The sequence below is a fragment of the Colletotrichum gloeosporioides genome, assembly GCF_011800055.1.
Source record: "Colletotrichum gloeosporioides strain Lc1 chromosome Unknown consensus_89, whole genome shotgun sequence".
NCBI classification, from domain to species: Eukaryota; Fungi; Ascomycota; class Sordariomycetes; order Glomerellales; family Glomerellaceae; genus Colletotrichum; species Colletotrichum gloeosporioides.
In genome coordinates this window covers 79,825-103,680 of record NW_025544734.1, presented here as the reverse complement: position 1 = coordinate 103,680, position 23,856 = coordinate 79,825, and the positions used below count along the sequence as shown (strand labels likewise).

The following is a 23,856-nucleotide window of genomic DNA, read 5'->3' as shown; positions in this document are numbered from 1 at the left end:
AGCATCGCCCGTGTCTCGGTCGACGCAAAGACTTATACGGGCCAAATGGGGGAATTGTAGATATATATACAACACCGCTTTCACACGCGGGAATACCTTTGTGGATAAAACCAAGTGTCCTTTATTTTTGTTTGTGGTGTGTCCTCTTCTGGATACCCACGGGGATTATCTACATGTTACCTGTATAGAAAGAAGACTTCCCTGCATTTTCTTTGGCGTTTTCTTACCTCTTAACCTACGTTCTTGGGCGTCGCTTGCGATCCAGATCTTGTTGATTCCTGGCCAATCCAGGGGGGAGTTTCGTGTTGAACGCTGGAACAGGTGTTGATCACTTTTCTGTGCTAGGGGTGTTTGGGGAATATCCTATTCGTCATCATAGTCGTATTGTAGAAGAAATCCATGAAGAGTGTTGTGTATTAGTGTCTCCGGGGTGATTGTCTGCATGATGCGCGAATATCTCGAGGATAGTGAGATGTTGAATGAATGGGGTTACGACGTTGGGAATTTTTCCTTCGGCTTAGGTAGGCTGCTGTCGAAATGCATCTTGTGAGGGGCCCTTAAAGACGATGCTGATGTACCTACCTTACACTTGGACAACGCATCGAATATGGCATCGCGAAAAACTTCTGGAGAACCAGGCGTACTCACTCGCTTCATCATTAAGCTGAGGGGCAAAAGGCCGTTCAGAAACCTACTCCAACAAATACCCTCATGTAAATCATCATCATACACATTGGTGATGCGAAAGGTGTGGTGTCTTTCAAATCCATAATGAATTAGCCGTCCTTTACCACCCCAGCCTCCACCTGACCGCCCAAATGGAACAAACAACTGGGAATGGAGGCTTTGATCCCTATACTTTTCAACTCTCTTCTCCTCCTCCACTGCCTTTTTTGCGCAATGATACTTCCCGTCGCGGCTGATGATCTAAACCAGGAAAAGCAAAGGAAAACACCCTCTCTCTCTAGGCAACAACCTCCTCGGACTCCTCGAGCACCTCCTCCACAATCTCCTCGATGATCTGCTCCTCGCCTTCGGGCACGGCATCGGCCTTCTTGGAGAGCAGGTAGCCGATGATGTCGCTAGGCAGGCCGAGGTCTTCGCGCTCCTCGGAGACCTCCTCCTCGAGGGACTCGCGCCAGGCAACCCACTCGGCCAACTGGCGGCGGCGGCCCTCGACGACCTCGCGGTCGGCGGAGGCGCCGCGGTCCTGGTCCTCCTGCTCGAAGACGCGGGAGTACTCGCGGAGGTTCTTGCGGATCTGCTTCTGCTCCTCCTTGCTAAGGAGGGTCGCGGGGCGCGGGCGCCACGCCAGCTGCTTGAACTTCTCGATGGGCTCCTCACGGAGACACTCACCCTTGAAGTCGTAGATGTGGTAGCCGTTTTCCATCTATTGAACAAAAGTCAGCGATGAGCCAAATAGTCAGGGGATGTGAGTCAGTGGAGTAAAAACATACGGGTGACTTCCAGGCAGAAGCCCAGGAGGCGACGAAACGTCCTGAGGAGTCCCACTCAATGTCGGTGACACCGTAGTGGTCGCCAGTATTCATGAGCTGGAGGTTTGCAGTCAGGTCCTTGTCAGACTCGGGCTTCTCACCCTCGAAGTCGAGGTCGAAGAAGTCCAGATCGGAGCTCTGCTGGTTGTGGACGGTGGCGATGACGACGAAACGTCCGCGCGGAGACCAGTAAATGGCGTTGCTGTTCTTCTTGTCCAACGTACGGAGGTGCTTGAAGTTGCCGACGGCGTTGCCCTTGGCCTTCTCGGGGCAGAAGAAGGCAACAGACGTCTTGGGGGCGACGGCCGTGGGGCCGACGGGCTCCGTTGTTGTGATGATGACGAATCTGTCGCCCTTGGGCTCCCACGCAAAGTTGATGACAGTGTCCTTGATGGTGTCGACAACCTCGACGGGGACGCCCTTCTCCTTGATACGGAAGATCTCGAGGGTTGTGGCCTGAGACTTCTTGGACTTGGAGTGACGGTCGACCTTGACGCAGAGGTAGGCAGCCTCGGATTGCCAGTGAAGCTTGGCGTCGGAGACGGAGAAGAGGGGCAGTTGTCTGACAACCTCCTTGCTGGGGATGCTCATGAGGCCGACCTTGGCAGGGTTGCTGCCGATTTCGGGGGTCCAGTAGGTAAGGAGCTGCTCGTATGTCTTGACGCCCTCTCTTTGCACGGTAGCAGGGGCCCAGTCGAAGTCCATAATACCCTCAATCTTAATCGAGGTCTTGTCGAGGAGGTTCATGCGGGGGAGTTCGTAGATGGAGATACCGGTCTGGTAGTTGAGACGGGCAACGTACTTTTCGTCGGCGGACCACTTGAAGGCGGGCCAGAGGAGCTTGCGCTGCTTGGCCTCGTCCAGACCAGTCATGTCCAGGTTGGCGAAGGAACGCATAGGCTTGCCGCTCTCGACGCTCCAGATGATGTAGTTCTTGCCATCCTCGTCGATGGACAGCGCGGGGTGGCCCTCGTCGGGGATGGAGATGGGGCGGGCAGACCAGGTAACGAGGTAGTTCTCGCTGGGGGACCAGTCGACAAAGGTAACGTTGGGGTGTGCGAAACGCTGCTGCCGTGTCCATGAGGCACCGCCCCAGATCTGAACACCCTGGTTGTGGACCGAGGTGAGGTAGGTGCCCTGGGGCGACCAGCGGACGAAGCTGTCGGTCCAGTTCTGACGGTCGACGATGTTCTCGGGCACGTCCTTCTCGTTGTTCCAGAAAACGCCGACAGTCTCGCCACGGTACATGGCGAACTGGTCTCTTCCGCGACCGCTGGGGTCCTTCAGGAATGATCTCAAGTGCTCCTTCTCGGTAAACTCCTCGATCTGAGGCGGCGTGTACTCCTCTTGAACCTTGCCCTCCTTGCCATAGCGCTCGATATCGGTAAGCTTGTTAACGCGAAGGGTGTGCTTCTTGTCGAGAGGGACCTGGTCCAGTCCGCGGACAGCGGCGGCGGCCTCACCGGGGGAGGAGAACTCGACGAAGGCAAATCTGTTCTGGGTATCAGCATCCCATCGTGCCTCTTTGTTTGCGCAACCTGACTCCCCGCAGCGCAGTAGTAGGTGCAGCAGATCCACCGGGCGAGACGTACCTCAGCGACTTGCCGTTGTCGCCCATGGGCATGTAAATCAGGTCCTCCCTCGTCTTTCCAACAGAGTTCAACTTTTTCAACAAGAACTTGACAAGCTTGGGCTTCTGCTCCTCGGTAACCTCGGGGAGGCCGTCGACGACGACGAAAGCATCGTAACCTTGCTCCAGCTGAACCTCGTACTTCTCGCGCAGGTCGGAAATGTCAATCTCCTCCTCGTCGTACTCCTCCTCGTCGAGGTTCGCGTCCTGCAGCTGGGCGAACGCCATGATTGCGACTTTTGGACACAGCGACAACGGTCGGGGCTCGCAGTAGATTTTCGTTGGTGGCAAGGAAGGAGAGGGGGTGTGTCTCGGTGAAGGGCGCGATTTGCGGTGCGATGCTGTTTGATGTGGTGGGAAAAAAAGAGGTGCCCAGTTGTGAGATGTGGGGTGGTGTCCTGGCCTTTCTTTGGACGAAAAAGTGCCCCGCGATTTTTTTCGGTTTGTGAGGGTTTCCGAGCTGCGGACCGCTTCGGCTGGCTCAAGATACAGGCTTCAAAGGCCGGAGTTTGGTGCAAAAATACACTAACAGGCTGAATTCTCAGATGCTGGTGACTTTGACAGCGTTGATGCACCTCGGAAAGAATGATACCAGGGGGCCAAGAGCTACCTCGCACACAATTTGGGCCTCTGCTGTGAAGTTTTCGGCGGAAGGTCTGACATTCGTGTGGGCTGGAACAGCTGGTTCTTCCGGCTCCGGTTAGAGCCCCTCGCTACCTGATTTCAGTCACGTGCCGTTCTGCCGGTCCCCTATCGCTGTCACGGCGAAGCTCTCAAGTACTGTTCACCGCCCTCGACCTGCCCCTCCCGCCCGTTGATGCCCTGCGGTGTAAGGTACCTGCCGTGCACTGGCCACACCCAGCTGCTTCAGTGGAGGATGGACGTCTGTAGAAACAGTCCAGCAGCTCTGCTTCGCTAATCACAGCGCGCCTGGAAGCTGCTGCCCAGACCACCCCACTTCGCCAGGCTGAACCCCCCCAAATTTTCGAGGTCGATTTTCTCAGTGAAGCTCCCAAGGCTGAAGGAACCCGTACAAACCACGACACCTTGATTCCCTCCCCCCGCCAAATCAGTCACCGTCTCGATCCGAAACAGAGTGTCTGGATAATATATTCACCATGGTTTGTGGTCCTCGCAAATTTACCACGTCTTGTCTGAGCCTCCTGTACTGACTTGGACCCCTCCAGTCGTCCTTCAGCCCGACACAAATCTTCGAGGACGGAACCACCGAGGAGAAGGGAGAGAATGCCCGTCTCTCCGCGTTCGTGGGCGCTATCGCAGTTGGCGATCTCGTGAAGAGCACCCTCGGCCCCAAGGGTATGGACAAGATTCTGCAGTCTGCGTAGGTTGAAACTCCGTGAACCCCGCCACGAGCATCGTCAAGGGTCCACCGCCTTGGCTGACAAACAACCATCCAGCTCGACCGGCGAGATCATGGTCACGAACGATGGCGCCACCATCCTCAAGTCTATTGCCCTCGACAACGCGGCCGCGAAGGTCCTCGTCAACATCTCCAAGGTTCAGGATGACGAAGTTGGTGACGGCACTACCTCCGTCGCTGTCCTCGCCGCCGAGCTTCTCCGTGAAGCTGAGAAGCTCGTCGACAAGAAGATCCACCCTCAGACCATCATTGAGGGTTACAGAATAGCCAGCCAGGCCGCTCTCAAGGCCCTGAAAGAGCTTGCCGTCGATCGCAGCAACAACCCCGAGGCCTTCAGAAAAGACATGCAGGCCATCGCCCGTACCACCCTTAGCTCCAAGGTCCTCGCCCAGGACCGCGACCACTTCTCCAAGCTCGCCACCGACGCCGTGCTTCGACTCAAGAACTCATCCGACTTGAGCCATATCCAGATCATCAAGAAGGCCGGTGGCAAGCTGAGCGACTCCTACCTCGATGAGGGTTTTATCCTCGATAAGAAGATCGGTGTCAACCAGCCCAAGCGTTTGGAGAAGGCCAAGATTCTCGTCGCCAACACATCGATGGACACGGACAAGATCAAGATCTTTGGCGCTCGTGTCAAGGTCGGATCCACTAGCAAGCTGGCTGACCTCGAGAAGGCGGAGAAGGAGAAGATGAAGGCCAAGGTCGAGAAGATCAAGGCGCACGGTATCAACTGCTTTATCAACAGACAACTCATCTACAACTGGCCCGAGCAGCTCTTCACGGACGCGGGCATCATGTCAATCGAGCACGCCGACTTCGACGGTATCGAGAGACTGGCTTTGGTCACGGGCGGTGAGATTGCTTCTACTTTCGACCACCCCGAGCAGGTCAAGTTGGGATCGTGTGACGTGATCGAGGAGGTCATTATTGGCGAGGACACTTTGATCAAGTTCTCCGGTGTCGCTGCGGGCGAGGCTTGCACGATTGTGCTGCGTGGTGCTACGGATCAGCTCCTCGACGAGGCTGAGCGCAGTCTGCACGATGCGCTGGCCGTCCTGTCACAGACGGTCAAGGAGCCCTGGACTACTCTGGGCGGTGGATGTGCTGAGATGAACATGGCCAAGGCCGTCGAGGGCGCCGCTACCCGCGTGGAGGGCAAGAAGCAGATGGCCGTCAGCAGCTTCGCTATTGCTCTGCGCCAGCTTCCCACCATCCTGGCCGACAATGCCGGTCTTGACTCTGGCGAGCTTGTCGCCCGTTTGAGGAAGGCTATCTACGACGGCATGACGAATTACGGACTCGATCTGCTGACGCCCGGCGGTGGTATTGCCGACATGCGCGACCTGGGTGTCGTCGAGAGCTACAAACTGAAGAGAGCTGTTGTTTCTTCTGCCAGCGAGGCAGCAGAGGTATGTTGATCCCAAGTTCGTTATGATGGCGGTACAAGTAGCTAACTTCGAACAGCTTCTTCTCCGTGTAGACGATATTATTCGCGCTGCCCCTAGACAAAGGCAGCGGGCTTAATCGAGACACAGTGACGGCATCACGCAGGAGTTCTCGGCAGGGTTGGGAGGGCAAAAGACCAAAAAAGAGTCATGTTCGCATGTTGACGACTGAGAAGACAAAAAAGCCAATACCATAGACGTAGGGATCAACCTCGGAGGCTGATGAATCAATGCTAGTGTCATGAAAGAGCCTGATTGCCACCTTCTCTGTCCATCTGATGGCTGGGACCAGCCTGCTGGTGTTTCATTCTGTCGCAACAATGAGTTGAGGAAATTCGCATTTCTCACAGGTGGAAATCGGCGCCGCCGTTCTCTTGAGAACTGCAAACGAAAGACAGGGCGCAGCCGGGACTATCCGACAAATCAATTAAGAGATATGGAGGGCATATTTGAAGTCAAAACTCAGAAGGCAACACCGAAAAGCTTCTCCAGCCCCCGGCCCCGGCCTCCCGCCGGTTGCTGCTCGCAAGTCGGAGGTTTCGCACACGATGGCCGGGCTAGAAGCCTGCCAAAAAAGCGCCATTAGCTGCCCTATCGGGTTGTCGGCATGGTCATGGGTGATCAAAAGAAGCTTCTTGGATATTAAGTGATGCCGGCCAGCGCCCTGTCCTCCTAGGCAGACGCCAAGAAAAGGGTCCAAGGTGCCGGATCGACGAGGAACACAGCGCCAGCTAGGTTCTCCGCACGCCACGCTGAAACTTTGAGAAAAGGCCCTGCAGCCAGCTGAGCACAACGCACCTTCAGATGCAGCCAGACAGCCCCTGCCCCCCTGAGCTAAAACTCCCGGTGCTTGGAGAACTACGAGACGATGATGTTCATCTCAACATTCGTTGACTGTCGTTCTTCATCTCCTGCTGCCTTCCGCAGTCTCTGTTCGTCTGTCTCTCCGTATCCATGTCCTATGTCATCCGAATCAAGTTAGATCCACCGGCCCGCAGATCGGAATGTCGAGGGATGGATCCGAAGCGAAGAGCATTGTCCATGGGCGCTGAGTCGCATTGCGCCAGCGTCCCTTTCTTTCTTCTCCACACGAAAACACCGCCTCTTGATGTACGGGGGACACATAAGCCTGTACCGCAGGAGTTCCAAATAATTGTACGTATGTACAGAGAAGCACGCTCGGGGCATTGTCTGCCCACTCGCAGTCATCTCTTTGCCTTGGAAGACCTGTCCAGACCGACGACACGAATGCCGAGGTGATGCTGGGGAAGCCCACCAGGAGTGACCCCGGTCCAGTATGCATGTGTACCGCCGCAAGAGCAAGCATGGCCATATGACGCCAGCCACCATCCGGGAATAGCAGTACTCGAAACCCCCCAGCTTTCGCAGTCTGGGGCGGTCCCGTACTCGGTAAACAGAACAGACAGGAGAAGCAGAACATGGCAAGGGAACTGGACTGCGTTCCTTGGTTAACGTCAATACTACGTTCGGGAAGAAGAGACTGCAAACAGGGAATGGGCAGCTCCATACCTTTTTCTCATGTGGATCGGTATTGCGGCACAACTACGTGTCTGCAGCCCATGCCATTGGTTCTGTACGAAGTCAGAGGTAGACAGAAAGGTTCCAACGAAGTCGTTGGTCCCGTTACCCTTGTGTCTTGCCGTATTATGGATGCACCACCACCACCATGCCCTCGAGCCAGAGCCATGGATGACGGGCAGCCCAGCATGTAGCCTGCCTGGCAGCCAACACGATGACCGTTCGTCGGGCGTGCGCTAGTAATGGCGCCGTCTCGCATCCTTCTTTATTTCCCCTTCTCCTCATTCTCCTCAGACACGGGGGCTTTGGATCTGCTCTGACCTTTTCTCTTCTCTCTTCTTTCCTCACCTTCTGTTTTCTTACCTTCTGCTCAGTGAGAAACGAGGCAATGGTCGTCTACTTGAGGATGCGATAATTTTGCGACGTTGACTTTGCTCTTGCTGTTTCCCGCTCCTCCTACGTCACTCCGCGTGCCAAGCCGGCGCTGGGTAAGGCGACCTTTGGTGGCCGATGGCGGCCCCGCTGAAGAGACACGGCAGCTTGGCGGCTAGGTGAGTGACACCTTCAATTCCTAGGTCTCAGTCGTCGCTATTTGGGCACCTCAGTCTTAATTCATCTGAGACTTTCTTTTCTCTCAGTTCAAGCTTGCTGCGCCAAGTCAAAGTTCGACATGATCCGACGTACTGACAGAGCTGCAGCATTGTGTTATTTGTTTGCACCGCCTGGATAACATCACGATATAATAACAGTGCCGCCTTTGGTAAGTCAATCCCCGGCGCAACACTGTATTTTGCAACTGCTGTTAACATTATCTTTCTTCTAAACAGAGAGACCGATCCATTTCTCAATCCTGACCCTCCTCGAATCCGGTCTTGCTATCGCAGCATGGGCAAAGTGGTCGTCTCCAGACCAAGGCTCCCACGATGAAGGCTACCAACTGGCAACCTTTTCTTCGCCAAGCCCCCACTGGAAACGACGCATCCAGGCCAGCATAGATTTTGTACGGAATCGACATCTCCTTTCGTCGCCGTCTATACCACTCGGAACCGCCATCGTCTTGCGCACTCTTCTCTTCTGGCGTACGATTCGCACAGTCCACTGTTCCTTGGAAAGCTTCGAGGTATGAAACTGATGATCGTCAACTCTCAATGCGCACTGAGTCTACAGCACTAACAACTACGTCACCCAGACCTTTCTCCCGGTCTTTATCACTCTGTATTTGGTCGCATTACCCACTGCCATCAGCCTTCAACAGCCACTCGGTGACCAGACCCGCTCCCGACGCTGCTTCAGCGCACCTCACATTCGCTACTTGTTCATCGCCGTCGTCTGGGCCTGCGCCGCGAGGTCCACGCTCGCTCTGTCAACACAGTCCGCTGGCGCAATCTGCCCGCCGGGTCCCCTCCGATGGGAACGACAAATACCACTAGCTCAGATCGTGACCGTCGCGCTTGATGCCTTCCTGCTGGTCCGCCTCTCGAGATGGCGACAAGAGACGGCAGAGGATGCGCCGCAGGCATGGGCATTTGCCTCGCGTTTGTTCCTGGGGTCGGCGGGCGCGTTAGCCATCCTCGCGTGCTTCTCATTTTATAACCTGCGCAACATCAGGTGGGCGTTCGTGCTACACTACGTTGCCGTTAGAGATTTGGTGATGGATAGCACGGTGGTCTCCGTCGCGATTCTCTCGGGTTTCTACGCCATGACTGATCTTCACCCGAGCACTTTGGCCATGGTCACAACGGCCTCTGGCGTCTACGCGCATCAGATCTTCCGCATGCTTCAGACGTCTGCACCAGTGGACGACTCCCTCCTTTACATGGTTTCCGGTGGAGTCACCATAGCAGGAGTTGGGCTTCTGCTTCGCTACGACAGGGACATTTCTGGAATGTCAGGGCCCGGCGCCGACAATCGCTTGGTGAGATTTTTGACAGGTTGGTACGTTGTTCTTGTTGGGTTTCTGTGCGGCACATATCTCGTCTTCTACCCCGACTTTGCCTCCATCGACACCCTTTCTCTCCCGGATCTGTTGTCTGTTGAACACGCCAAGTCGGACAATTGGACGGTACAGGCAAATCAGAGCAGAACGTTGGATGAAGCAGTCCGAAACTACCGCGTTCGCTACGGCATGCCGCCTCCGCCAAACTTTGACAAATGGTTCGAGTACGCCATGGGAAACGGGTCCCCCATCATCGACGACTTTACTCAAATTAACGACGACCTGTTGCCGTTCTGGGGAGTACAGCCAGAAGTTCTCAGACAGAGGACGAGCCATGTTTTGGAGCTGCCGTGGCTCGGCATGGGAGGTCTTCGCATCCGCGGAGGCAGGATAGGCATCTCCCCTGGCACTCCTGGATCACACATGTGGATGATGGAGTCGATGCAGGAAATGATTGAGCCGTTTGCACAGTATCTCCCCGACATGGACTTTGCAATCAATCTCAACGACGAGTGCCGCGTCGCCATCCCGTTCGAAGACACCCAGGCCCTACAAAACGTCGGCCTTGACTCGAGAGCCAGATTGCTCAGCAAGTCAGCGCTAAAGCCGTTCGACACCTCGAGACAGCTCTGGCCCAACAACGACACCGTTCTCGGCCCCAAGGTCAAGTCACCTTACTTTGCAGACCACATCCGCGACGAGATCTACTACGACTTTGTCGCCCCGGCCTGTCCCCCAGACTCGCCCGCGCGCAACACCCGCTGGTGGTCCCGCCGCGAATCCTGCCGCGACTGCCTCCTCCCGCACGCCGTTCGCGTATACGAAAACGGGCTGGAGAACTACCCCGTGGTGTCCAACTGGACCTCGGCCACCGACCTCTGCCACCAGCCCGACCTGGCCTACCTCCACGGATTCCTGCTGTCGCCCGCCGCGGCGATATTCACCAAGACGCCGTTTCCGGTATTCAGCCAGAGCAAGACGTCCGGGTTCGCGGACATTCTGATACCCTCGCCGTGGAACTTTGACGACAAGGCGGGATACGACGAGGAGTCGGACGTGGAGTTTGAGAGCAAGGAGAATGTCATGTTTTGGAGGGGGAGTGCCACGGACGGCTACGCTGCCAGGGGTTCGTGGCAGAGCTTCCTGAGAGCGAGGTTCGTCGCGGCTGCAAACATGTGGAAGAACGCATGGACGATGTCGTCCGCGTCGTCCGCTACCGCCGTTGAGGGAGAGATCGTGAGATCAGACGCCGGGCCACGTTTCGACGTCGGCTTTGTTGGGGACTGGAGGAAGTGCCACGAAGGCGACTGCGACGCCGAGAGGGACACCTTCTGGGGCGGCCACGACGAGCCGACGAAGAACAAGGTCAAGTTCCAGGAGCACTGGAAATACGCCCACCTCATGGACCTCGACGGTGCGGGATTCAGCGGGAGGTTCATACCGTTTCTGCGGAGCAAGAGCCTCGTCTACCGGAGCGGCGTCTTCCGCACCTGGCTCGCGGAGCGGGTGCACGCGTGGCGCCACTACGTGCCCGTGGACGTGCGGCTCCACGAGCTGAAGGGGCTGCTGTGGTTTTTCGGGGCCGACTACGAGGGCAAGATCCGGGCGGCGCAGATTGCGGAGGAGGGCAGGGTCTGGGCTGCGCAGGCGTTGCGCAAAGAGGATATGAGGATTTACATGTTTCGGTTGTTGCTGGAATGGGGACGGTTGGTGGACGACGGAAGGGAGGAGCTTGGGTTTGCGTGATTTGATACCCCCTTCTCCGTTTGTGCGGTAGCATTTTTATGGTTTTGGACAGCATCGGACATGGCGTTGGGGATGGATGGGAAGGACGGTTCATGAAAAAAAAAACCCATTGGCGATGGGATACGATTTGTGTAGGCATTCTAGATAATACGACATGACAAGTCCAGCATCTTGGCCTATTCTTTCACACGAGACACCCTCAACGATGTGACACTCTTCTCTCACGACGACTACCACACTTACTGGTATGTATCGTGACGACCAGCTCTAGACCACCGGTTTGCCTACTTCTCTTATCGCACTTCGCCACGGCCTCACCGTTCGGCTGATCACCACACTGAAACTTTCATGCAGTTGAGGAAGGCAAACATGGTGGTGACATGCAACTTCTTCAGTGCAGGGCAGAGATCATCGCACCGGTTTTGGATGACTCGGATCATCAACCGAACTTAGTCTTCCCTTGCCTCGGGGCTGTCTGGAGGGGCGGGGTTGCTGAGACATGATGTCTCTCTTCCCGCAGCGGCCGCGGTCGTCTGCTCCGGCGGCCACGGAATGGCAATGCAGGCAAGCAGGCAGCAGCTTCGAGCCATCAAGTACTTGTAGTGGGGGAAAGAGAAAGGATTGCTGATTCTTTGGTGAATTTGCTGTGAGCTGTTCCGGTCCATTGGATGAAACCTGATATCTTCCTACAGCGAGGGGTGAGGCGTAGACCTCTTCGTCGTATATGGTGCTTGCGTCGAGAAAGCTCTCGTCAAAGTGACCAGCCGTGGTCCTTAGGAGGGTTGAAGTAGAGCACGTAAGAAACAGAATTAGTCACACACAAGCGATCACGGACCGGGCAAGCCCGTTATTCGACTAACCTCCACGGCTGCTATTTGATGGTGCCCCTCGTCAAATCATCATGTTTTCAATTGCGAGACATGGGCGTTGCTGCTGATGCTGTCAGCGTGACCTTGGGATCACGGTATCAAGTCACATCATCTCAATGGACGATAAGTTCATCTAAATGGTTTGTGACCTCTATAACGACATGTTACTTCCAAATGCAGAAAGAAGACAGTCTTTCATTTCTCATAGATTTGGGCAAGAGAACGAGGCGGGGAACGAGGTCCCACGACACAGCAAGGCATGGTTGACGGACATTGAAGAAGGTATCAATTTGGGGATGGGGCCTTTTAGCCCAGCAAAATCGTTTCATTCTCCACACAGGTTGGGTATGATTCTGTTTGATGCCGTTGGCGAATTAACATAGTCAACAGTATGAGAATGTCTCCGTTCTCTGTTGAGAACGACACATACACCGAGGTCAATCACCGATGAGACACCGAGTCTCGTCTGCCTACTCACGAGAGCTACGGCGTCTATTAAACCTTCGAGACGCACAATCGATGAATGGAAGGATGCGAGGTGGTCAGCCTTTTCATGCATGCGAGGCGGTCAACGCTTCGTCGTCCCGTCTTGTGGCTGCCGCTGGAGTGCAGCAAGCCAGGCGGTCAATAAATAGGGGCACGCCTGAAGACGCACACATTGGACGAAAACCAACTAACGCCTGAAAACCATAGCGGCGTTTATTTGCTCGGTATTCGTTCGGTGCCAGGACCGAGCTGCTTCCTGCAAAGCCCTGGTCGTGGCGAACAAAAGACGGCTAATGAGTAGAGCCATTGAGGCCCAATGCTGGTAGTCACAGGCACGACAGCTGGTTCAGTCCGAGGCTGACCTGACCATCTGGATGTAGTGAGATAAAGTTTCCAGCCTCAGTGACAGCAGCCAGGTGTTGTCGGCTGGAAGCTTTAAGCTGGTCTAGCCGCAGGAACTTCAAGCATGGCTGGCTGATGGTAGCTGGTGTCTTGTCGACGCGTCCCTCAGCAACATCTTACTGTGCGAAGCCTCAGCATGTGCTTGCCATGCAGTCTCGCAAGTTCTGCCTCCAATCGTGCAGAGCGGCGCAGGTCACAAGCTGGTAAAACCTGCCAGAGCGAGCGAGCGATCAACAATCGACTATCTGATGCGTCAACCATAGGCGACTTGCTGAGACGGGGACGTATCAGCGGCATGCCAATGTTCCCCTTCCCTGATTTCGTGGAGAAGACCATGAAGCCAAGTGCTAGCAGGGGACGACCGGTAGTGTTGTAACCAACCGTGAGGCGAGGCGGTTTGGTAGTGTGTTCCGTGTCTCTGTCACTAACATTGCCCTCCAGCAGAGGCCCTAAATCACATGTAAGTGAGCCTCTCGTGGGTGAGAGGGGCCCGGCCTCGGGAACAGCAGGAAGCATCAGCGAACCACATTGGTCCAAGTGGGCTAGATGTGCGTGATTATCATTGAAGAGGAGGGCAGCAGCGATTTCAGGTCTGCTGCCCTCATCGGTCGTGGCATCGGGGATCCCAAAATCCTGAGGGCGTAGTCGCCCTAGGCGCCTCTTGTGCCGCTCAAATTGCGGATGTTTGCCCAGGCTGGGACAACGGAGTCAAGGTCAACGAATTCCCATGTGAAAGTTGCAAGCTGGGGGGCCAAGCGCAGGGCCTTCGTAAAGCTGGCCTGTGTTCTTCGCTGGCCTCCCCGTCCCCTGTTCGTGGAATTGAGTGCGTTGGGATTGGCCGTCGATGTGGTGGTCTCAGCTTCTGGGTCAGCAGTACGAATGCCGAAGAACCCTACGATGAACTGACTGCATTGTTCAAAAGTCGTATCTATGGAGCTCTGATGGGTTTTGGTGTGGGAAGAAAAAAAAAAAAAAACCGTGATGAGAAGACGAATGGCCTGTCCTGAGCTTCCCGAAGAACATATCCTTGGTGGGCAGCGCAAGTGGGATCCGGTTGGCACAGACCAGGTATTCGTCCTTCAGATGTTCGGAGTGGGGGGAGAGAGAGGTACGTACCTGTGAGGCCCTGGTGGTGACAAGGCCGGCCCTGGCCAGCAACCATCTCAACAAAATTCGAACCCCCAACAGAAAATTTCGAGAGGCAGGAAAGGGTCGAAAATAAGGAGACTGAACGATCACCACGCTGTAGAAGCGAGGTAGGCAAAACTGGACCCCAGGAATGCCGCAAGCTTCCAGAAGACAGCGTCCCACAGTGTTTCAGGGTCTCTGCTGTCTTTTGGTCTTGTTCTTCTTGGTGCGTTCAAATCGACTCGAGCCGAAGGCCGTTTCATCCAGTGTCTCGCGGTTTCGCCCGAGTGGAAAGCATTCGCCCCTTCTCCTTCTCTTGCCTAACGTCGCCTTCTGCCGTTTTCCAATTCGGGTGTGAAAATTCATCGAGAATGCAGTTCAGTGCAGACTTTGGCATCTGACAACTTGGCCGTCGTTGAATGTTGGCGAAGGGCGGGCGTCAATTCAAGATTCACCTTTCCCCAGCGGGGCACCCCTGATTGGTCCATCGTGTCAGCCGTATGTTCCTCTCCCGATTGGCTGCTGTGTTTCTGGGAAGACGGGTGGGCTCTCTGTCCAATGGAAGGGCTCGAGTCTGTCGTGTCTGTCCTGATTCCGCTGGTTCGTGGGGTTGAGACAGAGCGTGAGCCACTGGCGTTGCGTGCAGCGAGATACGTACCCGCCTTGTCTTTTCCCCTCCAACCCCTGTGTGCTCCTCTCCCCCCTCTTCGACTGGGAGCGTGGGGAACCCAGGTACGTACTCGTCATCCTGTACCGCGACTTCGAGGCAGTATCGATCTTTTCCCCAATGATCCTGAATGCTGCCAACGCGATGGAATCCAACGCTTTAGCCCATGTCCGATGCGGCGCGGCGCAGAAGGCCTTCTCCGCCATACACATATCGAGCCTCACCCCAGAGGCAGGCCACATTGCTCTGAAATCTCCTGACGTCAGGTTGTTCGGAGAGAATCGGCAGGACGACTAATGGCAGTGAGTGCGAACAAGCCAGGCCCTGGAAATGAACACCATCGAGGCCGGCGTGAGCTAGTACCGACTGACAAGCGCCGCGCCGATCTGACTCGCTTTCGACAACGCTACAGTAGCGACGGCAGCGCCTGGAGATCTGGATCTCGCCTTAAGCAAGCAAGGGCCGTCTTCACATGCGCAGACACTGACAGCGAGGACGAGCTGCGCGTGGTGCGGCGGTGGTTAATGCGACGCGGGTTGGACACTTGGGTGACGGATGACCCGTCCACTGTCGTGGCTGTTGCACTGCTAGAAACAGAGCCAATTGACTTGAGCAGATTGCCCTACCTGCCCAGATACACGACGTCAGCAAGCGCTGTCCTGACACGGCAGATAGGTAGCACAGCTGTACGGGAGCGGCGATATCTCGTGCAGCGGGGACGGCACGGCAGGTCAGGCTTGGGCTGGCAATGTCTTGAAGACACCGCCAAGATGCAAGTCCTCTGGAATGGGAGCAGCAGGCCCGGGTTGCCGATGTCTCTTGAGACTCGGGGCCTGCCATTGACGAGCTCGGATCGACAAAGCTTGGGAATGGAGGCGAGATGGTCATCGTCGTCCTCCTCGTTCAGACAACCAAGTGTTCAGACATTGAAAGTATCGACGAATATGCCCACGAAGGGAATGTCTCGACAGACGGGCGAATCAAGTCATGCCACCGCTGGCAGTACTGTTGGGTCCGGGAGGCAACGTGGAGGCTCTGGCAGAGTGTCTGAAAGGCGGTGAAGTTGAACCATGGCTCCTGTGGATCAGACGAAAGGCGAGAGTATGCATTAGGGCGACATTGGCGGTCGAAGCAAATGCATTTTACGTTGTCAGTGTGTTTTTCTGAGGACCTGGAGCTGCCTGCGTTTTCCAGGGAAGTCACAGCCGAGGGCCGCTTCGCAGGAAGGCAGGAAAGATGCAGGTGCAGGTGAATGTACTTCCTTCCGTTCGAACATGACCGTACAAATACAAGTACCTACCTACCGGTGCCAATGGTGGGGTGGTAGGGAAGGCACCTCTTTAGCGAGGGGAGGCTCCCTGGGCTGGTTGCCATGTTCCTTCCCGCCGGAGCGACCCCTCAACCACCAATCTGCCTGGCTTGGAGGCTTGCAGGCTGGCATGGCTGGCTGGCAAGCCGCAAGGCAAGCAGCAGGCTGGGTTCCGTTCCCTGCACCACCGCGTGTCCTGCGTGCCTGTGCCTGTCTCGAGTTGCAGTGGTTTCAATGGCCACCTGCTAATTTGCCTCTCAAGGCCGGGGGTCGGTGTGCTGGAACTCGACCCTGATGTGAGAACTTAGCGGTGGCCACAGCGGAGCTCGTTAGCGATGATCGAGACCTGGATGATAAGAAGATGCCTTTCTCAGACGTCTCGGTGTGCCCTGCGATGAATCCAAGTCGCCATGGCCGTGTCTGTGCAGCAATGCAGAAGGAGCCACTGGAGTCTGGAATGGCGGAAGAACAAGCAGGGGCGGCCGAGCACATCTGGCAGTGAGGTTGGCAGGGACGAACTGAGCAGCACCTGCTTCCCACCTGCCTTGACGCACCTCAGTTTTCAGTTTCCCCAAAAGGTACTTCGTAGATGCGACGCTAGAAGCAGGTACGTATCCAACCAAGACCCTTCAGACCGCCGACTTCGTCCCAAAAATATTTTTGAGCCGATCTCTCTTTTTGCCTACTTACCCTTCGGTGCCTGCACAGTGTTTCCCTCCTTCTTTCTTGCAGGCGCCAACAGCACCTCTGACTTGGATCCTGGCCCATTCCGGCGTCTGCTGGGCAGCTCGCAAGCCTCTACCCCGCGGGTACAAGCACGACGAGATTTGGCTTGTGAATCTTCAGACTAACACCAGCTCCTTGAACAGCGGTTACCTTGGTTGACGGTTACCTTGCCCCAAGGCACCGCATGGGCCGAGGATGTTTACGCTGTAAGGTAGTTACGGATGGATACCTGGACACGTTGCCCATATCTTTAGAAGTTGCAAAGACGGGCCCTGCAATGAAAAGGACGGGGGCTTCCCCAATGCCCACGGTCTTGTAATGGCATTTGGAAATTAACATCAAAGCCCGTGGCCTGACCTGAACCAGCTCAGCTCCGATTCGAGCTCCCAGCTCCAGTTCCAGTGCCCCCAAGCGCGTCCCTTCCGTCCGGCCTCCAAGGAGTACGGCATCGTCTTAGTAACAGACGCGAATCAGGAGATACCTCGCCTTACGCCTGGTCTTTGCCATCCGGCGTTGTACCTCTGGATTCTTGCCTCCCACCGGTGGATAACATTGCTAACTCGACAAACGGCGAGGCCCATCAAAAAAAAAAAAAAAAAAAAAACNGCCCAAAAAAAAAAAAAAAAAAAAAAATCCAACTGCAGTAACATCGGGCACCCCCCTGCCACGCGATTGCATTTGCATCTGTCCCTCCTCCTCTCTGGGCCCTCCAAATCCCCTTGCACCGTGCCCTGCTGCCCTGCAAACCCCCGCGACGACCATCAGCGGCCTCTCCAGTTCGTCCCCAACAAAAACGGAGGCGTGGGAACCGAGGGACAACTCCAGCAGCTGTGATTCTGTACGCAGGTGGCAGCCACCCAGCCAGCACACGCAACGTTGGATACCTTATTACAACACCTAGGTATCCGTATCCGTACAGCAAGCACACAGCACAGTACAGCACAGCATAAGGTACCTAGCATAGCATAGCTTAGGTTGCCTACGGGCAGGGTACAGATACCTCTCTGTCAGGGAAGGGGAAGCCATACATCCAAGTACCTTACCTGCCTTCCCGCTCCACGCAATACCCGTTGCGGTACCTGACCGGCCCTTGTTGGTCTTGGCACTTGCACCAGCAGAACGAGAGACAAGACACACACAGACGGCCAGACGTACACCAAGCACTTGACAACGGGTCCCGTCCCGAGCCATCGTTTGCTAACTATTTTGTCTTTTTCGCCTCCGCTGTAACCCGATACCGACACATCTTTCCCCCCCCGTCCCTTTTCTCCAGTGTGTGCTTCATTTATTAGTCCCCTCCCCTTCACTCCCATCCCTTCTTCGCTCCCCCCTTCCTTCGATTCTCAATTGGTATCCCTTTTACCTTCAAGGGCCATTGGAACTCTGCTCCCTCGTTCCTCTCAACCGGCCATCAACACCAAGGCCCCATACCAACCAGTTGTTGCTGCGTCCCCTCCAGCAACACACCACCCCCAACAACCAGCCATGGCTACCACCACCTCGACGCCGGCGGCCAAGAACCCCGTCCTTCGCCGCACCGTCACTTCCACCACCACCGAAACCGACGCCTCGGTCCCTTCGACTGCCGTTGGGTCTCCTGCCGACTCTCCTCGCCCCTCCGCCTCTTCGACCTCCCTCTCTTCCCTGGCGTCCGAGGAGCCTGTCAAGAAGGCCAACTACTCCAAGCTGTACGACACGTACGGCAACGAGTTCACCCCTCCCGATTTCACCATCAAGGATATCCACAATGCCATCCCGAAGCACTGCTTCGAGCGCTCTGCCCTCAAGGGCTTCGCCTACATCGGCAGAGACATCCTCTGCCTCGCCACCACCTTCTACATCTTCCACAACTACGTGACCCCCGAGTACATTCCCTCCAAGGCCGCTCGCGTCGGTCTCTGGGGCTTGTACACCGTTCTCCAGGGTCTCTTCGGCACTGGCCTTTGGGTTATCGCCCACGAGTGCGGTCACCAGGCTTTCTCTCCCTCCAAGACGCTGAACCACTCCGTCGGCTGGGTTCTCCACTCGGCTCTTCTGGTCCCCTACTTCAGCTGGCAGATTTCCCACAGCAAGCACCACAAGGCCACTGGACACATGGAGCGCGACATGGTCTTCGTCCCCCGCACTCGCGAGCAGCACGCTTCTCGCGCCGGTCGTATGGCTCACGAGCTTGCTGAGCTGACCGAGGAGACCCCCATCTTCACCTTCCTCATGCTCATCGCCCAGCAGCTCGTCGGCTGGCCCAACTACCTCATGACCAACGTCACTGGCCACAACTACCACGAGCGTCAGCGTGAGGGCCGCGGCAAGGGCAAGCACAACGGCTACGGCGGCGGCGTTAACCACTTCGACCCCGCTAGCCCCATCTTCGAGGCCAAGGATGCCAAGCTTATCGTCATGTCCGACATTGGCCTTGCCATCACCATCAGCGCCCTCGTCTTCCTCGGCAACAAGTTCGGATGGTCCAACCTCCTGGTCTGGTACTTCATCCCCTACCTCTGGGTCAACCACTGGCTCGGTAAGTTTTGACATCGACTTCGATGCTCCTGTACCCATGGCTAACAACGCGCTTCACAGTTGCCATCACCTTCCTCCAGCACACCGACCCCACCCTCCCTCACTACACCGGCGAGCAGTGGAACTTCGTTCGTGGAGCTGCTGCCACCATTGACCGCGAGATGGGATTCATCGGCCGCCACCTTCTCCACGGCATTATCGAGACCCACGTCCTCCACCACTACATCAGCACCATCCCCTTCTACAACGCCGATGAGGCTTCCGAGGCCATCAAGCCCGTCATGGGCAAGCACTACCGCTCCGACGTCAAGGATGGCCCGGTCGGTTTCATCAAGGCTCTGTACAAGTCCGCTCGTATGTGCCAGTGGGTCGAGCCTAGCGCTGAGGCTCAGGGCGAGGGCAAGGGCGTTCTGTTCTTCCGCAACCACAACGGCCTCGGCACTCCCCCCATCAAGGGCGAGGTTTCTTGAATGCAGGCGCTGGATAGGTAAAAGATGATGATCGTGTCATTCCAAGAGCCGGTCCCGGGTGGCCCCCTCTTCTCATAGTCCTTTTCGGGCGGGAGCGACCCTGGTCGTTAGCCCGCCGGGCCCCGGGCCCGACAGTCACGTCTCGTTAATGCGCGATCTTCCCAGTCGCCGTGGTAATGTCGAGACCGAGACGTCGTCGTCAGACGTGGTCGAGCAAAAACGGTGCAGAAGCGATGATTTTGAACCTCGCAAGGCGTTAGCATGGTTATACCGGTCCAAATGGATAGACCCTAGAGACAGAGATCTAGTTGTAGAAGAGAAGAAAGCATAGAAAGGCTGCATCCGGGCATTCCGGCAAAGTACTAGTGGTCCAAGACAACGTGTGACGTGATACCGAGGCGCTCCATATTGATCAAAAGATGGCAAACGATATGCTGATGAATTCCTCGTCGCCCTTCAACTTCCCGGCGGGACTCACAAGGGGGACTGTACCGCTGTTCGCACCGTGGTTGCGGGAGATGTGGTAGAGGTCACGCGAGATGAAGCTTGGACAAGAATGCGGGCTTCTTCATCCTGATCCTGATCGTGGAGAACAAGATGCGGGGGGAAACAAGCGAGCCCATGGACCAATGGCTGTTCGCCTGATGCTAACCCGCTGGATGGTCTTGGGTACAGGGTGTTAGTGCCACGGCTTGGGCCTCTGGGTTCTGCTAACCGAAATGACCTTGGTCCGGAAGACAGCTCCCGTCCGAGGCGGCCGGCCGGGGTATGCTCCGGCCCGGGGTTGGTTACCTTGATGTCAGCTCAGTCCGTACGGAGGAGAGAGACGATGTAGGGAGAAAACTTGAATGGAATTGACTCTTGACAGATTTTTTCATTTGGAGCAAGACGCGTTTTCTCCTTCGGCCGTTTCCTGGGGTGTAGAAACTGTACAGCTTGAAAATTACAACGAATAGCGTGCAAGATGACCGGTTACGAAGTACAGACTGACGAAGACGGTGCTGACGCACGCCTGGGCAAGACCACAGATTGGCCAAGCAGAAAAAAAAAATCGTTCGATTTGTACGATTTCAGAAGAGACATATTTGGTGGTTGTGGATTAGTCGTGACCGTTTCGGTGGGGACGGCGAGAGCGTTCTGGACCGACGCGTGAGACGGGCGGGCCGCTTGCGGACGTGGTGTTCTGGGCCGTGATGTTTTCGGAGCCGCGGGGCGACGTTGGCAGGGTCGAGATTGCGACGAGAGCGTGGTCTGGGCAACGGCCAGGCCCAACGGCTTCGTGGTTGCGCAAGACACGTTTTCGACACGAGAGGTGGATGGGTGGGTTGGTGATGGATTCGGGAGAGGATGGATGCGGGCTGTGGCTGGGACCCTTGATGATTTTGTCAGCTGGATACTGGGGGGTTTGTAGCCTCTTTGGGACGAGCTGAAGGCCAGATTTGGGTTCGAGGGCTGACAGAGGTGACTCGTGATGTGTGGATTCGGACGTGGGTTCGCTCTGTTTCGTACGAGGCCCAATGACCGGGTTGCCACGCTCACCGGTCCGAGGGGTGGATGTGTCTCTCATCAGGTATCTGTTTCTCATCAGAGTCAATCTGATCGAGCGGCGTTGTGGAGTGTCTGCTGGGGTAAAGTGGCATCTGGCGCAGGGCTCGACGTTGTCGATGGCGCTTGTGTCGATGTCGACTCTGCTGGGTCTCTGATGGCGGGTCAACGATGGGAGCTGCTTGCTATGGAGCTTGGCGTATCTCTGGCATGTCATCGCCAAGTGAAGATGCTTTCTGTTTGAAAGACCACACAAAAGGTTTCAATGACAAGCCGAGTTAGATCCCTAGACGACAAGAACACCAACGCTTGGGCATCGGAAACATCTGCGACGAGCAGAGGGAGCAAATGATCCTGACCATCAAAGTCAACAGGGTCTTCCGGCCGGAATAGATCAGCAACGCGCGTCGATACTCGCAACCGCATCGTCCACTTCCGCGGCCGTATGCCAATATTTGGAACAGAAGTTTTAGGAGGCCTGGAAGGTTTTGCCTAGACGTCTGAGTACCCGAGGCAGACATTTTCGCTCGACAGAGACCATCTCGAAAAGATTTCAGGGTGTCGTGTGATTTCAAGAACGGGGTAGACCAGTCTCAGTGCAGAGAGAAAAGTTTTCTAGACCATCTGTCTTGTGAGAAGGTTGCCGGGCTAAGCGGAGTAGTCTCCGGACGGCAGTCCAAGGTTTGAATAGCAATGTGATATCACCTCTAGCGGCAGACGTGGCCCGTTGATCGGAGGGCTTGTCCAGCACGGCAGTTGCGAAAAGGCCCGAGAGTTGAAGAATCGTCAAGTCGTAACGATGTTGAGGGTCTTTTTGCCAAGGCCTAGTCGCGCATGAACATCGCGCGGCAACTTCCAGAGAATATCGATGAATGCGGAAATATTGGTTGTATAAACCGCATGGTATTTGAGCTGATGGTGAGTTTCCTGAAGGATGCGCTTTACCTGCGAAGGAAGCAAGCTACGGTTGAGATGCCGGCGTTCCATATGGGTCTCTGAACGAGAGAGTTAGGTTCTCGGAGGACTTGAAAGAATGCCATGCGGACTGTTGCAAAGAACCATGGGATATAGACTTCCGCATGCAGGAGTTTCGTCTGCCAGTGCTGCAGGAAATCTCATGGGCAACTAAGGTAGTCCACGCGAGATGACCGGACCCTCGACCGGCTCGCCTTTGGAAGAACGAAGAGGCTCCACGTGTATCTGGGCGATCCTCGTTTTGTGCAAGTTTCGAGAGAAAGAGTGAAAGCGTGCCGTCGGCGTGGTGGCAAGTTGCGACGCACGTCGAGGGACCCAGGTCTTTGGGCCCCGGTGCTAAGGGCCGTCTAATGTGCCCGTGGTGCCTTCTGTCCGGAAAGATGGTGTGCTTCCGGGCGCTTGGGGTGGTCCCAGATTGTCGGTAGTTATGGCTCGGCTCACAGATCTTGAGGCGTGTGTTATGCCATGAATTGGTTTAGTTCTCTCAAGATCGTGGTTTAGCCTACCTGCCGAGCAGAATGAGGTTGGGCTCGGCTTCGGCTCTCGGCCTCCAGATCTCGAGAACAATACACCAGAGCTGCTGAATACCATCTGGTTGATGATTACGTGGATGGTTGTGCCGGGGAATGTTATGAGGTGCGTAAACAAAGACAGGTGCGGATTCGTCTTGGACGGGTTAGACTGTGCTTTGTTAAGAGTTCTCAGTCAAAGACGTCTCAGTGAACGAGCCCCCAAATGTCTCTGCCTATCTCAAAGAGACTCGTCCAGACCGAAGCCTACGTCATTTTCTGCTTTGGGCCAACCACGCCGAAACCACGTTTTTGATGCAAATCACACATGCAACGAACGTCTGTGTCGAAAGGGGGATCTTCAGGAACATCTCGTGAGTGTGGTTACACAGCCGTGCATACCGGGTTGCTGGGAGATGTAGGTGTCATAGCTAGGATATCATATTGATTCAGTGAAGAGGTGTCTAACTACGCAACGGTAACCTCGATAGCTTCCGTCTTAAACTCGCCCGAGAGAACACCATCACCGAACTGTAGCTGCATAAGAGTATCCTTGCTAAGCTTATCCGCCGTCGTGGGCCACACAGTCTGCCACGTCCCCTTGGCCGCCACCCGCGGCTTCTTGCCGAGCCTGTCAAACGGCAGGACGGTGTCCCGCAGGATGACTTCGTTCTCCGTCGTGTCGCCCGGTTGGAGGGTGACCATGTCTTCGTTGCGGGGTGGCATGACCCGCTTCAGCGCGACAGTGTCAATTTCGAGCGGGGCGTCTGCGCCGTCCGGTGTGACGGAGAGGACTCCGAGCTGGAGGGCTAAGGGGTCGAGGGGCGTGGCCCAGCGCAGGATCGTGAGGGGTGTGGTGTGCTCGTTGGTGACGGAGAAGGTGACCGTGGGAGGAGAAGTCGAGGATTGACGGATGCGGATACTGAGCTTGGATAGCACGTTGATGTTGGCTTCCTCGGACATGTTGGATTGTGTGTCTCGGGAGGATCCGTGGTTGTAGGTGAGGACGAGGAAGAGAACGATAAGGAGGAAGACTACGGGGCGGAAGAAGGATCGTGCTGATGAGATGATGCTCAT

The 23,856-nt window shown here is 55.8% G+C and overlaps 5 protein-coding genes across 5 annotated transcripts; 3 read left to right on the top strand and 2 right to left on the bottom strand.

The window, feature by feature from the left end:
• Positions 1-964: 964 nt before the first annotated feature.
• GCG54_00010617 (Eukaryotic translation initiation factor 3 subunit B) lies at positions 965-3,465 on the bottom strand (the record flags this gene model as incomplete). Its single annotated transcript, XM_045410537.1, has 3 exons — positions 965-1,390; positions 1,458-2,988; positions 3,089-3,465. Coding segments are annotated over 3 exons (2,334 nt in total), but the record flags the coding sequence as incomplete, so codon positions are not given.
• Positions 3,466-4,244: 779 nt separating this feature from the next.
• Positions 4,245-6,034, top strand: GCG54_00010616 (putative T-complex protein 1 subunit beta; the record flags this gene model as incomplete). Its single annotated transcript, XM_045410536.1, has 4 exons — positions 4,245-4,291; positions 4,325-4,468; positions 4,545-5,919; positions 5,975-6,034. 4 exons carry the CDS (start codon positions 4,245-4,247, stop codon positions 6,032-6,034), a joined length of 1,626 nt encoding a protein of 541 aa, XP_045258104.1.
• A 1,970-nt stretch (positions 6,035-8,004) lies between these two features.
• Positions 8,005-11,176, top strand: GCG54_00010615 (uncharacterized protein; the record flags this gene model as incomplete). Its single annotated transcript, XM_045410535.1, has 4 exons — positions 8,005-8,045; positions 8,244-8,254; positions 8,322-8,494; positions 8,684-11,176. The coding sequence occupies 4 exons, from the start codon at positions 8,005-8,007 to the stop codon at positions 11,174-11,176; spliced, it is 2,718 nt and encodes a 905-aa protein (XP_045258103.1).
• Positions 11,177-18,248: 7,072 nt separating this feature from the next.
• On the top strand, positions 18,249-19,750 carry GCG54_00010614 (Delta(12) fatty acid desaturase; the record flags this gene model as incomplete). The annotated part of the gene is made up of 2 exons (XM_045410534.1): positions 18,249-19,281; positions 19,341-19,750. The coding sequence occupies 2 exons, from the start codon at positions 18,249-18,251 to the stop codon at positions 19,748-19,750; spliced, it is 1,443 nt and encodes a 480-aa protein (XP_045258102.1).
• A 3,497-nt stretch (positions 19,751-23,247) lies between these two features.
• GCG54_00010613 (uncharacterized protein) lies at positions 23,248-23,856 on the bottom strand (the record flags this gene model as incomplete). Its single annotated transcript, XM_045410533.1, has 1 exon — positions 23,248-23,856. The coding sequence occupies one exon, from the start codon at positions 23,854-23,856 to the stop codon at positions 23,248-23,250; it is 609 nt and encodes a 202-aa protein (XP_045258101.1).